At 47.7% G+C, this 15486-nt stretch overlaps 1 protein-coding gene across 1 annotated transcript; it reads right to left on the minus strand.

Annotated features, from left to right (window-relative positions):
- Nucleotides 1-4718: 4718 nt before the first annotated feature.
- On the minus strand, nt 4719-15481 carry LOC135577037 (endothelial lipase-like). Its single transcript, XM_065044662.1, has 10 exons — nt 15286-15481; nt 14931-15127; nt 13852-14031; nt 11507-11618; nt 10742-10966; nt 9928-10170; nt 9315-9435; nt 8567-8785; nt 7882-7974; nt 4719-6396 (listed from the first exon to the last, which is right to left on the minus strand). The coding sequence occupies exons 1-10, from the start codon at nt 15353-15355 to the stop codon at nt 6375-6377; spliced, it is 1482 nt and encodes a 493-aa protein (XP_064900734.1). The 5' UTR covers nt 15356-15481; the 3' UTR covers nt 4719-6374.
- Between the last annotated feature and the right edge of the window lie 5 nt (nt 15482-15486).

The raw sequence follows: 15486 nt of genomic DNA on the forward strand, positions 1-15486 counted from the left end.
CTAGATAGAAAGTTCATCGTGTCCTGTTAAGTAGCTGTTGGAACGCGCAATGGGTCGAGGTCAGGGTTGGATGTTGTTGCTGGAGCTGGCTCGGAGGCAGCGTGTGGCTTGGACTTCAAACAGGAATTCGGGTCAGTAAATGATGGGAAGAGGGAAAAGGAATAAAAAAGATGTATGAAGTTTAGTTTTCTGAGCTTGCACCTTTTGTAACCAACCTTGCGGAGCGCGGCGCGTCCGTGTCACCGAGGCGTTTCGGCAACGCGGCGGCTTCTGTCGCCTTCCTGGAGCAGCATCTCCCCGGGGGTTAAAACCCACCAAACCACTGAAATTCGAGTTAAAACTCGTGCAGATTTCAAAGGGAACCTTCGTGCTTTCTGAACTGCCTGAAAGGAGGTTGGAGCCATTGGGGGTCTGCGCCCAAGGAACAAGCGACGGGATGAGAGGAAACGGCCTCAAGTTGCACCAGGGGAGGTTGAATCACAGAATGGACTGGGTTGGAAAAGACCTCAGAGATCATCGAGTCCAAGCCTTGGTCCAACTCCAGTCCATTGACTAGATCATGGCACTAAGTGCCATGGCCAAGCTCAGTTTAAAAACCTCCAGGGCCGGTGAGTCCAGCACCTCCCTGGGCAGCCATTCCAATGCCTGACCACTCTCTCTGTGAAGAATTGCTTACTAATACTAATACTAATACTAATACTAATACTAATACTCTAATACTGCCCAATCCTAAAGGACACAATATAAAATACTATAATAAGCATTCGTTACTCAGCTCTTTTTAAATGCCGTGCAAAACCACAGCACTACCTTACATTATTCTTGCACTACCTTACCTTATTCTTGCACTAAACAGTAACCTGCCACATAGTAGCCTCACTCAGTCACCAGTTGTTTTCAGATCACAAGCCATCAGAAAGGGATTTAAAAAGTAATTTAATGCATCTCCCCTTCTTTTTATCATCAATAATTCTTTTAAAAACTACAGATATCACGAGTACAATTCCGTATACACATTTGTGTATATATTACCCACTTATTGTCCTCTCTAGCTCCCAAGTACTGAAAAAGAGTAGACTAGAAGAGAGCTTATTTTGCATTGTTTTCCTCTTTAAGCTTTAATTGTTATATTACAAATAAATTAGAGAAGCATCGACCCATCAGATACCTCAAGAGTTTCAACTAGTATTAAAAAATATAAGTTCAACAGGTGATTTTTGCTTTCTGAGGTTGGATGTGGGGAACAATTTCTTCCCCAAAGGGCTGTGGGGCATTGGAACAGGCTGCCCAGGGCAGTGCTGGAGTCACCATCCCTGGAGGGGTTGGAAATACACACCGATGAGGTTCTCAGGGACATGGGGCAGTGCCGGGGGTCGGTTATGGTTGGACTCCATGATCTTGAGGGGCTTTTCCAACCAAGACGATTCTACAAAACACTGGTCAGAGCTCTTGAGACGAGGACTCTGGAGCAACCACCTTCTCGCACAAAAGCAAAAGCAGGGACACATTAGCAGCTTTCTTATGGAAGTCATTATGGGAAATACGTACAGCGTGTAAACGTGTTGCTTCTTTCCTGAGAATAGAATTTCTCCCATAACAGCTATTAGGAGAGTCCTTCTCTCTGTTTTAATTTTTAATTTCCTTCGCTTTCTGGCATATTATATGAAGACGGAGGTGTAAACTATGTGAGACCAGGCTGAACAAGTGGAAGAAAGCTTCAGTAAGCAAAAGAAGCTCTTCAACTATTTTTGCGTGCATGAAAAGTGCTAAGAGAAGCCCGTGTGTCCATCTGGTGTGTGTGCTGAGCAGTTATCCGAGCTCGAGGCATCTGGGATTTGTCTCCGTCACGGACTCGTGGAGCACGATTAAGGCAAAGCTGTTAATCTTTGGCCATGGGTTGATTTTGTTGCGCTTCAATTTAGTTATGGGTGGGAGGGTTGCAGCCTTGGCTGGTCATGGAAAGGAGAATTGCGCTGCCCTCGCTCCCCCGTTCCCTTGGTTTGTGCTCCAGCGTTGTTCACAGCGCTGCAGGTTGGCGATGAGTATCGTGAGGATTCGTGTTCCTCAACAATAAAGTCAACGCTAATGAATTTGTAGAGGGAGCAGCGAGCTTTCTGAATAACCCCAGTCATCCCTAAACCAGCCAGATCCACCGCTCTGAAATGTAGAGCCCATTTTAAGCTCTGTTATCCAACCGATGTTTTAAGATCTGTCATGGAAGTTCTCTCCATTGCGAACGCATCATCCAGCTTTTCCACGGGTGTTTCAATGGGTTATTCAAAGAACCGAATGGTTTGGCTGTTTCTTTGCAGAGCAAGGATCATCTTCTCATTAACATCTGTGGATTTTATGGCATGAGAGTTAAGATGGTCTCAGTAGACTTGCTTAGCTCCAGCTAAGCTGAATGTGGCCTTTCTCTTCATAATTCTGTAGGATACACGTTTTCAGCCCAAAACAGGATATGGAAAGCCATATGGAAAGGAAGAAAAGATCAACCAGCTTTGCCTTTAGGTTTGGTCCAAGTCTTGTGTCATTTCTTGCTTTGTCTGGGCTGCTGCGCCTGTTCGTCTTAATTAAGAGATGTGGAACAGCATGGCCTGGAAACCTTATTTTATTAGTCTCTTTTCCTCATTTTTTAGTCTTATTACAGATCAGGTCTTTGTGTCTTCTTTGCCATAAACATCCCAAAGCTTTGTGAAACAGCTGCAGAACAACCGAGAACAGAAAGTACAGAGACAGGAAAAAAAGACCCACCCCAATAATCAGGCAATAAAAAGTGATCTGATTTTAGTTTGAAACTGGGGTCAGCTCTGGGTCGAGCTGCTTTACCCATCCCTCTGGCCTCCCGATGCTTTTGCAGAAGTCGCCGGATTCTTTGTGTTCGCTGCTGGGCCGGACGGGCTCACCGGGCAGGCGACGAGCTGTATAATTGATGTTGGAATGTCAGCATCCCAGAGGCGTAAAATTACAACTCGGCATCCAGCGCCGAGGAGCGGGATCTTGAGTTTCTCGCACAGCCGCGCTCAACTTGCAATGAGGCTGATTTTTGGCGATGGGTGAATGTTTTTACCTAGCGGAGCGGGGCTGTCTTGTTATTTCAGCAAAAAAAGCGTTCCCAAAAACTCTGGCTGGTCTTTCTCTTCCCGAACGCAGCTGTTATGTTGAATTTATTCAGATTTCTTTTGTAGCTTGGAAAGCGTCTACGTGAGGCAGCCGGTACGTCCCGCGTCAGGGGATTCTGCTTGGCCAAGCCGTGATCTTACAGCTGAGGGAAGGGGTGATGTTACACATGGAAATGGGGAACAAACAGACTCCAAACAGATTTTGCGATCGCTTTATTTTCAAATCAGGGATAGCGGGGTGTACCTGGTGAAACTGCCCCATGGCGGGAAGTTGAACTGGGATGCTGGAGCTCAGGCAGCCGCAGTTTGGGGTGAGGAGGGATGTAAAGAATTCCCTGTATTGTTTCTCTGCAGCCTCGGCCTTGCCCAGATTTGCTGTTCCTACTCTAAATTTAGGAGATGCTTCCCAAAAAGTGAAGTCTCTTGGCTTTTTTTTTTCCGCTTTTCTAATGCTCAATGCAACTCGTAACTGTGGGGAACGGTGCAGGGGTGCGTTCTGATGAGGATTTTGCACCTGAGGGTGGTGAGAGCCTGTCCCAGGTTGGCCAGAGAGGTGGTAGATGAACCATCCCTGGAGACATCCCAGGCCAGGCTGGACGGGGCTCTGAGCAACCTGAGCTGGTGAAGATGTCCCTGCTCACGGCAGGGGGGGCACTGGGGGAGCTTTAAATGTCCCTTCCAACCCAAAGTATGATTCTACTTGCTTGTCCTTGCAGGAGAATCGCTGTGCAAGAGGCACCGGCCCTTGCGCTGCAGCCGTATCCAACGCAAAAAATAAATCCCAAATCACCGGATGCATTAATTCTCCAATTTGATTGGGGATGCATCGCTTGCAGGACGTGTAGTTCTGTCACCCCTCGCAGCTACAAAAAAGGATTTCAACCCAAACTAAGCTGTAAATATCTCCTGGTAGGTGTCCCCTTGCCTTTGCACAAGGTTTCCCTTCCAGTCCAGTGCTGGGCTTTTCCTAGGAAAAGGTTAACTAAGTAATGTCATGTAAATCTCCCCCAGCTTGGAGGTATTTAGTTTGTTTGCAAAGTCCTTCTGTCGCTGCTGGATTTGTGCCACCAATTCGTGTCGGGGAGAGGCAGAGCACAAAGAGAGGGTTCCTTACATCGGCCGGTGCGGCTGCTGGGAAAAACCTCAGTGAGCGAGCAGATTTGGGGAAGTTTGCTTGAAAGTATTTACCGGTTGTCTAAATATTGAACTCAGGCAAAGGTGAAGTGTTTCAGGGGAAAAAAAATGACATTTACTATAGGAAAAACCATTAATGCAGGAAGTCAACAAAGAGGGAGTTTGTCCGAACTTGTCCTGACTCGCCTGGGCCAGCAGGGATGGTCTTCCCCGAGTCCACTGTGTTCACTGCAATAACCATAGAGGGCAAATAACACAATATCTTGCTTTTCCTCAGCCCAAAGTAATATTAATATGGCAGAAAAAACCAGGGTGGGAAGGAAAGGTCCATTCCTGAAGATATTTGGTGCTGGATAAAGGCACCTGCTTGCCAGCACCCACCTGGCTGCCTTTGTGTCCTCTTTCTACTGCGCTTGGGCTTCTTCTGGCAAAGTTTGTGGTAGAGCAATAACAAGACTTCACTCATCTTTACAAAGCCCTTTATTTTTCTGTCGTAAGGCTTATAAAAACTGTTACTCCAAACCAAAATGTTTTAAACTGTACATATGTACAAGAGGAGAAATAAATTAGGTTTTAAGTCATACAAAAACCACAATATACAAATAGGGCTTCGAAACCACTCTAAATATGGCACGGTGACAAGTCACAGGCACCAAAGGCTTCAGTTATTGAGGCCTTTGCGTAAAACTGTGGAAAAACAAAAATAATGAATCTCCAGATGTGCTTGCTTTGGTTGGATTGAAGCGCTACAAAAATTCAGAGCATTGCAGGCCTCAGGACTTGCTAAATGTTCAGAACTCAGTGCACCGTCTGGCAAGGCCACTTGTGACGACGTCCCCTTGGCCGTAAAGAGTCTGTCCAACTCCAAGCAAAGCCAAGTTCAGCCAGCTCCGGGGAATCCAACCGGGACGCTGTGGCAATGAGGGTAGGATGCCATCGGTTTGGCTCAGTTAAATATCTTTGCCCCAAAATAAGGTCTTAATTACGCGCCGGTGCTACAACAGCACCTGGAGCGAGGCGAACGTGTTCTCAGTAGTCAACAGGACCGGTGTGAAGCTCTGCTGAAGCAGTTTGGTTCATCACCCTCCTCCTCCTCTGTGGTCAGTAGATGGGCAGCCGTTCGCCTCCTCTTGCAAAGACACGTGGGACGGGACAATCTGGTGGCCAACGCCGACCATCACCGGCCATCTGCACCGTGTTCTGCCCCAGGAATGGGAAAGATGCAGAAATACCTTCTCCTAAGGTCATACAGAGATTTCAGTATCGGCCAGACACAGAATGGGTTATTTTTAAGGCAAGCAAAGGACAACTTGAAGATAAGTGGCATTGTGCTTATTCCCACCCCTCCCCTGAACAACCCCACACGCTTGACCTGTGCTGGTTTTGGCTTCCCGCAGCCCATAGTGCTATTGGACCCATGGTGAGTCCTACGCTAGATGCTAATTTGTTCTTGGCAGCTCATCGCCGACGTTCCGATGGGCAGTTAGTGTGGTTGTCTTCTCAACTCCACTGGCAGGCAGACCAGATCATCGCCGAGGGTCTCGAATCGAGTCGCCGAGGGTCTCGAGTCGCCGAGGGTCTTGAGTCGCCGAGGGTCTCGAGTCGCTGAGGGTCTCGAGTCGCCGAGGGTCTCGAGTCGCCGAGGGTCTCGAGTTGCCGGGGGTCTCGAGTCACCGAGGGTCTCGAGTCGCCGAGGGTCTCGAGTCACCGAGGGTCTCGAGTCGCCGAGGGTCTCGAGTCACCGAGGGTCTCGAGTCGCTGAGGGTCTCGAGTCGCCGAGGGTCTTGAGTTGCCGGGGGTCTCGAGTCACCAAGGGTCTCATCCATAGGCCCAGTTAACAGGAGCAGGGCAAGAAACGCAGCGTGTAACAGGTCAAGAGAAGGTTAAACACACAAACCAGGCTCCTTGGGGAAGGGAAAATGTCATTTGAGTTGTTCTAGGTCTAGGATCACAGTCCATCAATTGCTCCTCAGTTTCTTGCACCTGATCCAAGATGTTTGTCCTCAAGAGCCAGTTGCTTTAAGTGCTACCAAGCCAGATTATTTTGCCAGAGCCTCTCGCCACCCGTGTGGTCTTCAGGCATCCAGGTTGCTCCATTGTGAGCCTTTCGAGAAGCACTCAGAGCAAATTTGAGACAGATCTGGCAAGAGCAGAGAGAGAAAGAAATATTTAGTAAAATGCAGAAGTTGAGAGGAGTAATAAATAATTCCTACGAAACTCTGCGACACTAAGAACAGGTTTAGGCAGCACAGGTTGGTATTTTATTCTGTCAAAGCAGCGTTTTGCCCAACGAGAGCCTGAAGCAGATATTATGCACGTAAGCAGGCAACAAACAGAAAATACAGGTTTCGACGTTACACTCTGCCTGTTCGGATCCATTTGGGGTGGACAGATGTTTGCAGACTCAATCTCCGAGTAGGGAATTATATCATTTTCCAGCAAACTTGGCAGGAATGGGGAGCTGGACAAGAAGTTCTCGTGATCTCGGGGAAGAAAGATCATTCCTAGAAACCTTAACGCGTTGCAGCTTAGATTTGCTCCTTCGCCTTGTGCAAAAGCTCAACTCCAGGAGGAAGCAGGAAGGGCACATCTGCCACCAATTCTGTTTTATAGGTTTTATATCTTATTTTATTGTACCTGCAGGAATATTCAGTTGATCTTTCAAGACCTGTGGCAGAGGAACGAGTGTTTTGCAGAGGGGTTTCATTCACGGAATTGTTTGTCGCCGCGTGTTAGCGCAGCTTGGGAGGTTCTGCCAAAGCTGGAACGGAACCAGCTTGCGTTCCTGAGCTGAGCTCTGGAGGCTGTGCAAAGCGTGACTTTGCTAAGCCTAACAAGCACTTTGTTCTCTGGATTAGAAGCCACAAAGCTCTACATTGACAAATTGAAATTTAAAAGGCTGGGCTTCATCTAAAGGAGACGATAATTAATCAAATGAGTAAGGATTCATTCAAAGCATGACTAGAGGTGGTCTGAAGCAATCAAGCTGTCACTACGGGGACCAGACTTACTGGAAGTCCTACTCTTAGGACTGATCCTAAGTGTTTGGAAAGTCCCATGGAGCTTAGGCAGGGCTGAGATGCTCTGGCCAAGGCTGAGTTTACACTCAGAAGAGATTAGCGGAGCCAGAGATGAAGCAGTAGGACTCAATACTCCTCAGCTGCGTCTTAAGCCCAAACTTGATCAAGAGATTTCTCGGCAGCTTTAGATCTTCTCCCAGGCCAAAATAATCTTTGCATTCCCAGCTTTACTCTGTTTTACAGGGTAGGAGCGTTTAATAGATGCCTCTAATTTGCTCTCCACTGTTGCAAGGATCTTGGGTATTGGTAGCCACAAATTTTTAGCGTCTACGACGACAGTTTCTTTAGGCCCAGGGATCATGTTAGACCGATCTTGTAAGTGCATAAAGATACAGGATGATAAACCAAGATCAGAAGTGAGGATAATATCACCTAGTTAGTAATAGTTAAGGCATGCATGAAAATTTAATCTAATAGCTGGGAATCTTGGGCTGGAATTTATTAACTTTTTTTAGGAAAAAGAGGTTCCAGGAGTCTAAACAAAAATAAACCCGGCTCTACTCAACCCAGCATCAGAGGATTTCCCTCAGCTGATTTTTTCCTACCTTTTTTGCCATTCTTCTGGGCACTTGACGAACCAGAGCTCTTTGCCGGGTGTTATACTGGTCAGTTGGGAATCCTCCACGCAGAAAGCAAACCTAGGAGGAATAATCGGGAGTCAAGACAAGGGACCTCTTGTCTCTATAATTAACATACAATATGGATTGCAGCTGATTCTGCGACAAGTTGTTTGGTTTGACATCCTTCCTGTGGAGCATCTTGATACACCATCAACTTGTTGAATGGCTGTTTTATATCCTATGTTACCGGCTGCAGTTTTAGGTTTAGCTTGTTGTACCAAATTAGCATATTTTGCCTATAAATAACAGCCGTGCTCATCTATGTTTCACCATTTTTGGTGCTGTCAGTACTTTAACCCTTTGGGTATGATCTAAACCATCTCGCAGTACCTAATTTAGTCCCCAGGGGCAGGTAAGATGGTGTTGCAGGGTCTAAATAAAGCAGAACAACATCTTGGATCTCATCTGCAGTGACTTGTTTTGCAACCTCTTGCTGGCAAATAACTCTCTCTCCTACACCACGAGGGCATTGCCTCATAACACCAAAGAGGAAAGAGAATTTAAGGTACCGGCTAAGCTCAAACCACCAGCTTTTTCGCTAGATGCTGCATGTTTCTCTTTTTTATTAAGGTTTCGAGTCCGCTTAAGTGCAGCCTAACACAATTCTCACCTCTGTTGCGTCTCGCCAGATTTCACACGTATCCGTCTGATGTGCAGTTCCTGGGGAGCCTTCGCAGGCCGGTACCAGTAGCTCTTCAGCTCTTTCCACAGGTCGTACCACGATTGAGACGTTCCCTCCCAAGTAAGCTTGATTTTTAAAAGCTCACCCATGTCCTCTTCCGTGTAGACCAGGAAGGTGTTGGTGGCATTGAGGCCAATTTGATCAAGCCTGAAAGACAAGCCGGGACTCAGTGTTTCTTCCTGGTGGAACCGTGCCAGTTGCTCATTCATTCCATGCCAGAAGTTAAACGCAGCTCTTTGCGGCTTATCAAGTGCTTCGTGTTCAACTGTCACCAGTTAATTACTGTGATTATGCTAAAGAAAGTGAGCTTGGGTAGCTGGTTTGATACAGCGCATCATGTATTTGGCTCAGCTATCCCTCTGTAGCTTAAATATGGATTTCATGCTTCGTGTTTCTTCTGGGAAAAGCTAAAGGAGGTCAGCGATGCCTCCAGAGATACGGGTGCTTTCAGAATTATGGTAGAGGGCAAAAGCAAAACACTTCAATAATGAGCCATGGAGAGGACTGGGCACATCAAATTGTTTTGATAATTACGTTACAGGATGAAAAGGGCTTTTTTGGAATGGTGATGAAGTGAGGCTGCCCAGCTCAGGTGTTACCAGGGGAAAAAGAGTAAGGCCGCCTTGTCTAGTCTCAGGCTTAAGCAAGCACAAGGGGCCAGCTTCAGCTTACTTACATTTCCAAAGAGAGGGGGTCAGATTCTCCATTGGTGCCATGAAGGGTGACGAAGAAAGTGACATCAGCCTCTCCCAAGGTTTGGTAGCTGAAGACGTGCATTTTCATCTGGTAATGGTAGACTGGAGAGAAACAAGGAGGGCACAGATGAAACCAACTTTGTTGAGAGACAACATTGCTCAGCAATTCATGAAATAGTGTTGGCTGGCAAAAGCTAGAGTGTGTATTTATTGAGATATAATTGATCACTTTTTCCTGCCTTTACTCATTGCAAACTTGACATTCACACAACAACAACAGCGGTCCACTCTGGGGAGGGCTCCCCAAACCTTACGCTGCTGTAAGATCGAGGTGGTCTTGGAATTATAACACGTGTCAGGGATAATCCTGCTTAAAAGGCAGTGTCCTTGTGGCCTGTTGATTTTACACAGAGGAAAGAGCCCAGGGATGCCACAGGACAGCAGTGCAGCCCAGTAACAGCAACAGACTAACACCTGCTGCTCCGCTGCTTCGAGATGCTGCTCCTCTTCCACCTCTACATCTTTCCCAACGTTGCGTTTGGGAGCCTGCTCTTAGAGATGAGATTTTGCATTTTTTAAAGAGGGAAACTGTACCTTTGAACGGCATATCAGCTCTTGTTTTTAAGTACATCTTGCTGTTTCTTCTGTTCCGCGTTTTCCTGGCATTGTAGCCGATGCCGTTGCAGCGGTTCTTGCGGCAGCTCAGGCAGATTCCCTTCTTGAAGCGACTGGAATCGGTACATTGAAAGGCAAAGCTCTGCTTGTCTTGGTTGACGAGGGAGTCCACGAAGAGGTGCACAGACCGCTCGTGTTCGCATTTAACAACTTCCCCAATAGCTAAAGAAGCAGAGGCGCAAGGGATACATTTTATTTAATCGTTTGTCAACCCAGCTGCCATTTTTTAGACTTTTTGTAGCCCAACATGAGTTGAGCACGGCCCAAATTTTTCAAACATTAGCTATTCAAGAGGTTAATACAAGGCACTGTTGCTTGGACTCAATGATCTTGACGGGCTCTTCCAACCAAAATGATTCTATGACTTGAAGGTGACTTGCCATTTACCATGAAAAGAGATTTAAAGAGGGTTTTAGACCCAGCATAAGATGACCATAGTTTATTGTACGAATGAGAAGGTGCTACTTCAGAATTAAAAGCAGGTGTAGTTTCTAGCAATTATCTCCAGTTCTACAGGCAGTTTAGAAAGAAATAGTTTGCTCTGGTAAGTCATAGAATCACAGAATGTCCTGGGTTGCAAGGGACCCACAAGGATCATCGAGGCCAACTCCTGTCCCTGTACAGGACAACCCCACAGTTCACACCCTGTGTCAAATCAACCCCCAGCATCAACCCAAATCTATTTGCGAGGTGTCTACGCTGACCAGAGGCAAAATAAGTAACGAGAACTTACTCCCATAGGCAATTGCTCCCAAGACATCGCTTAATCCGCAGCCAGGCTGGAAGTCTCCCCCGTTGGGGTAGATGTCGACGTGGCCCACGGGCATCTGGATGCCAATACTGACGCCGAGCGTTTCCCTCGTGTAGGTGTGAAGGACGTCCACGAAGTTGGCATCGTCGGGGGAGAGGCGCTTGCTGGGGTCCACTCCTTCAAACATGGGGCCAGCCGGATCCAAGCCTGGGGTCAGAGATGGTGAACGAGACATCAGGTAAGAAATTGGGTGATTTCATATAGAATAGAGTCCCTTGTACCATGTCCTAAGTCCTTCCATGTTGAAATCAGCTTCCCTCTAGAAGTTAGAAGCAATCTCTTCAAGACACTCTCAGATTTTATTTCTTTTGACTAAACATCCCATGGGACAAACTGTACCCAACAGCTCACACTTTTATTAATTTATGAGCTATAATTAAAGAAACAATATCACTCAGAGGCTTAGTATCTTGACATTAAGGCCTTGTTTTGAACCCACATTTAACTTCAAATATACTCAAGACCAGGTTCGCCTCTGAAAGGTTTATTTAATTGAACGTCCCTTACATTTAGGGTTCAAAATTAAGATGTTTTCTTCTGTCAGGAGGCCCATACTGCTGCCACAGGTAGGAAACTTGTCATTTCTCACTAAGCAAGCCCCAAAATGACATCGCAACAACACAGGAAATGAGCCTCTTCGGGGAAACTCGCTGCCACTAAGGAAATTGTTTTTAAAAAGCCACTTGCCTGTAATTCTGCCTATTGTCCCATGGACGTGGTTACCAGCAAAGCCGGCGACGTGGGCACCCAGGCTGTACCCGATCAGGTGGACGTTCTCAAGCTGGAAGAGTGGGTTCTCCTGCAAGGAAAAATAAACCATATATTAAAAAAAAGGTAATTTCCCCCCCCGCTGTCCTTCAGGACATGTGGCATCTCTCCCATCTGCAGGACACAAGTCTAAATCTAAGAATAAGTTGGGGAGATGGGGCAGATGAGCATGCTTTGCTCTTTATTTTGTCAAGACTACAAGTTGAATGGTTTGGGTGGTACTTGTGGTTTACCCACAGCCACAGTAACCAGCACCCAACCCCCAATTATAATATTATTTATTTAAGCAGCATCTGGAGCAACTTTCACCCAGGGAGCTGCCAGCAGCCCTTCGGTATTGGCCACAGATTTAATTAGTGAGTGTAGCACTGTAGGCTTTTTCCTCCTTCTTTTCCAACCCAACGCTGACTTTGAATTCCCGACTCCTGAGTTCACCTTGGAACAAAGGACTTTAGGAAGAAGAAAGGACTTCAGGAGAAAGGAAGGACCTTAGGAAGAAGAAAGGGCCTTAGGAGGAAAGACTTTAGGAAGAAGGACTTCAGGATGAGGACTTCAGGAAGGAGGAAGGACTTTAGGAAGAAGGACCTCAGGGGGAAAGACTTTAGGAAGAAGGAAGTACCTTAGGAGGAAAGACTTTAGGAAGAAGGACTTTAGGAAGAAGGACCTTAGGGGGAAGGAAGGACCATAGGAAGAAGACTTTAGGAAGAAGGAAGGACCATAGGAAGAAGGACTTTAGGAAGAAGGAAGGACTTTAGGAGGAAGGACCTTAGGAGGAAGAAAGGACCTTAGGAGGAAGAAAGGACTTTGGGAAGAAGGACTTTGGGAAGAAGGAAGGATTTTAGGAGGAAGAAAGGACTTTTTAGGAGGAAGAAAGGACCTTAGGAGGAAGGACTTTAGGAAGAAGGACTTCAGGATGAGGACTTCAGGAAGGAGGAAGGACTTTAGGAAGAAGGACCTTAGGGGGAAGGAAGGACCTTAGGGGGAAAGACTTTAGGAAGAAGGAAGTACCTTAGGAGGAAGGACTTTAGGAAGAAGGACTTTAGGAAGAAGGAAGGACCATAGGAAGAAGACTTTAGGAAGAAGGAAGGACTTTAGGAGGAAGGACCTTAGGAGGAAGAAAGGACCTTAGGAGGAAGAAAGGACTTTGGGAAGAAGGGCTTTGGGAAGAAGGAAGGATTTTAGGAGGAAGAAAGGACTTTTTAGGAGGAAGAAAGGACCTTAGGAGGAAGGACTTTAGGAAGAAGGACTTCAGGATGAGGACTTCAGGAAGGAGGAAGGACTTTAGGAAGAAGGACCTTAGGGGGAAGGAAGGACCTTAGGGGGAAAGACATTAGGAAGAAGGAAGTACCTTAGGAGGAAGGACTTTAGGAAGAAGGACTTTAGGAAGAAGGAAGGACCATAGGAAGAAGGACTTTAGGAAGAAGGAAGGACTTTAGGAAGAAGGACCTTAGGAGGAAGAAAGGACCTTAGGAGGAAGAAAGGACTTTGGGAAGAAGGACTTTGGGAAGAAGGAAGGATTTTAGGAGGAAGAAAGGACTTTTTAGGAGGAAGAAAGGACCTTAGGAGGAAGGACTTTAGGAAGAAGGACCTTAGGGAGAAGGAAGGACCTTAGGGGGAAAGACTTTAGGAAGAAGGAAGTACCTTAGGAGGAAAGACTTTAGGAAGAAGGACCTTAGGGGGAAGGAAGGACCTTAGGGGGAAAGACTTTAGGAAGAAGGAAGTACCTTAGGAGGAAAGACTTTAGGAAGAAGGACTTTAGGAAGAAGGAAGGACTTTAGGAAGAAGGACCTTAGGAGGAAGAAAGGACCTTAGGAGGAAGAAAGGACTTTGGGAAGAAGGACTTTGGGAAGAAGGAAGGATTTTAGGAGGAAGAAAGGACTTTTTAGGAGGAAGAAAGGACCTTAGGAGGAAGGACTTTAGGAAGAAGGACTTCAGGATGAGGACTTCAGGAAGGAGGAAGGACTTTAGGAAGAAGGACCTTAGGGGGAAGGAAGGACCTTAGGGGGAAAGACTTTAGGAAGAAGGAAGTACCTTAGGAGGAAAGACTTTAGGAAGAAGGACTTTAGGAAGAAGGGCTCCTAAATTTGATGTCCACTTCAACATTGCTGCTCCAAAAGCACTGCAAAGCGACACTGGAGCTCCGAGCCATCATCCCACCAAGCCCTGGGGTTGGGATGACACCCCGACCTTCTCCGCTCGCTACTGAACCCTCTGTTCCCTTGTGCAACGGCGTTACGACAGCGACCGCCGGCAATTCGTGTTACCTGCAACCAGTCGAGCAGCCCGGCGATGCTTTTCCCGACGACCTGCGTGTTGTTGACGGCGTCGGTGTAGAGCTGGTGGGCGAGCGGGAGCCAATCCACCACCACCACGTTGGCATCCCTCTCCCTCTCCTGCAGCGCCGCCACCAAGCTGCCCAGCCACGTCTCGAACATGCCACTCATCTAGAAAAGAACAGATCCAGGTGGTGGTTTCCGGCTCGCAGGACCCAGGTGACACATTCCCGGTTGAGTTATTTGTATAATCGTTTGCATATTCTGCTCCTCTGCGAGCCCCACTGCTTCTCAGCACTAGTGGTATAAGAAAAACAGGTTTTGAAGAGACTCCGGCTGTAATTAGCTGCCTTGCCTTTTAAGGCAGAAGGGAGAGGCGTTCGTTACGTGCCACTTTATCGCTCTTTTTTTTCTTTTCCTCGAGAGTTTCAGAAATTCTGATGGATTGCAAAATGATTTGCACCGCCGCTCGCATAAACCCCGGTGGAGTTGATAAATCCCCTCGTGCACATCAAACGCAGAAGAAAAAACAGCTTCAGAAAGCCTGTGTGCCCCCTGTTTCTTTATCACGTTGCAGAAGCCGAGGCTGCGGACACGCAGCTGCGATTACAGCAAGTCTGTATATTTAGCAACAGAGTGGTCATTTAATTGGATTTTAGGGAAAAATCTCAAGGTCCTTGTCCTGCATTCAAATTATACAGACATTGAATCATTTAGGTTGCAAAAGATATATAGGATGATTGAGTTCAAGCATTGGGGACATGAAATGAGGTTCTTAGGGACATGGGTTAGTGCCGGAGTCAGGTTAATGGTTGGACTCGATGATCTTGAGGGTCTTTTCCAACCAAAATGATTCTATGAAATGCAAACACAGAGTCATTAAGTAAAACGCACATCGCTTTGCTCCAGAGACCTCAGGTGCCGCTACTAAGGGGCCAGAGTGCTGAAAAGTTGTCCAAAATATTACATATTCTGCAGGCACAGCCCATTTGCAGGATAATGTAGTTTCTCTAAGGGGATGGATTTACCCGAAGCGTCTCCTCGAGCCGCGCAGCGTCCTCCATACTCACCGTCCAGCCGTGAATGATGAAGAAGGTTTTCGCCGTGGCGTTGAACCCGCATTCCTCCAGCCGCTCACGCTGGCCCGTGGCGAACGCGCAGCCATCCTCTTCGGCGTCCGCCCAGGAGCGGAGGTTGAACTTCACCTGTGGCTTCAGCTTCAGCCCACGGTCTTGCGTGTCCTCCAGCAGCTCCGTGCCGGTGGCATCTGCCAATGATTGGATCGCAGAGCGGGGAAGGGTCAGCAAAGCGCCCTTCAACCTGCTGCAGGCAGAGGAACCTGCTGCGGGGAGAGGAACCTGCTCCGCGCATCCCCGCGCTGCCCCCCCGCGCCGCCCCGTCCCGCGTGGGCCCGCGCTCACCCACCTCCTCCTCCTCCCCGCGCCGCGATGCAACAGGTGACGCCGGCGTAAAGCAGGAGGACGAGCCTCCTCATCGCTCGGACGGACGGACGGACGGACGGACCGCGGGACGGACGGACGGACGGACGGACCCCGGGACGGACGGGGCTGCGCGGCGGGAGCTCGGCGCGGCGAGCGGGGGCCCTTTAAGGGGCCGCGCGCGGGA

The sequence above is a fragment of the Columba livia genome, chromosome W (assembly GCF_036013475.1).
Source record: "Columba livia isolate bColLiv1 breed racing homer chromosome W, bColLiv1.pat.W.v2, whole genome shotgun sequence".
NCBI classification, from domain to species: domain Eukaryota; kingdom Metazoa; phylum Chordata; class Aves; order Columbiformes; family Columbidae; genus Columba; species Columba livia.

Coding starts and splice junctions, on each gene's coding strand:
- LOC135577037 (XM_065044662.1), bottom strand. CDS start 15,355: ATGAGGAGGCTCGTCCTCCTGCTTTACGCCGGCGTCACCTGTTGCATC. Junction 15,128..15,285: donor GGCGCGGGGAGGAGGAGGAG/GTGGGTGAGCGC, acceptor AATCATTGGCAG/ATGCCACCGGCACGGAGCTG. Junction 10,967..11,506: donor GACAATAGGCAGAATTACAG/GCAAGTGGCTTT, acceptor CTCTGACCCCAG/GCTTGGATCCGGCTGGCCCC.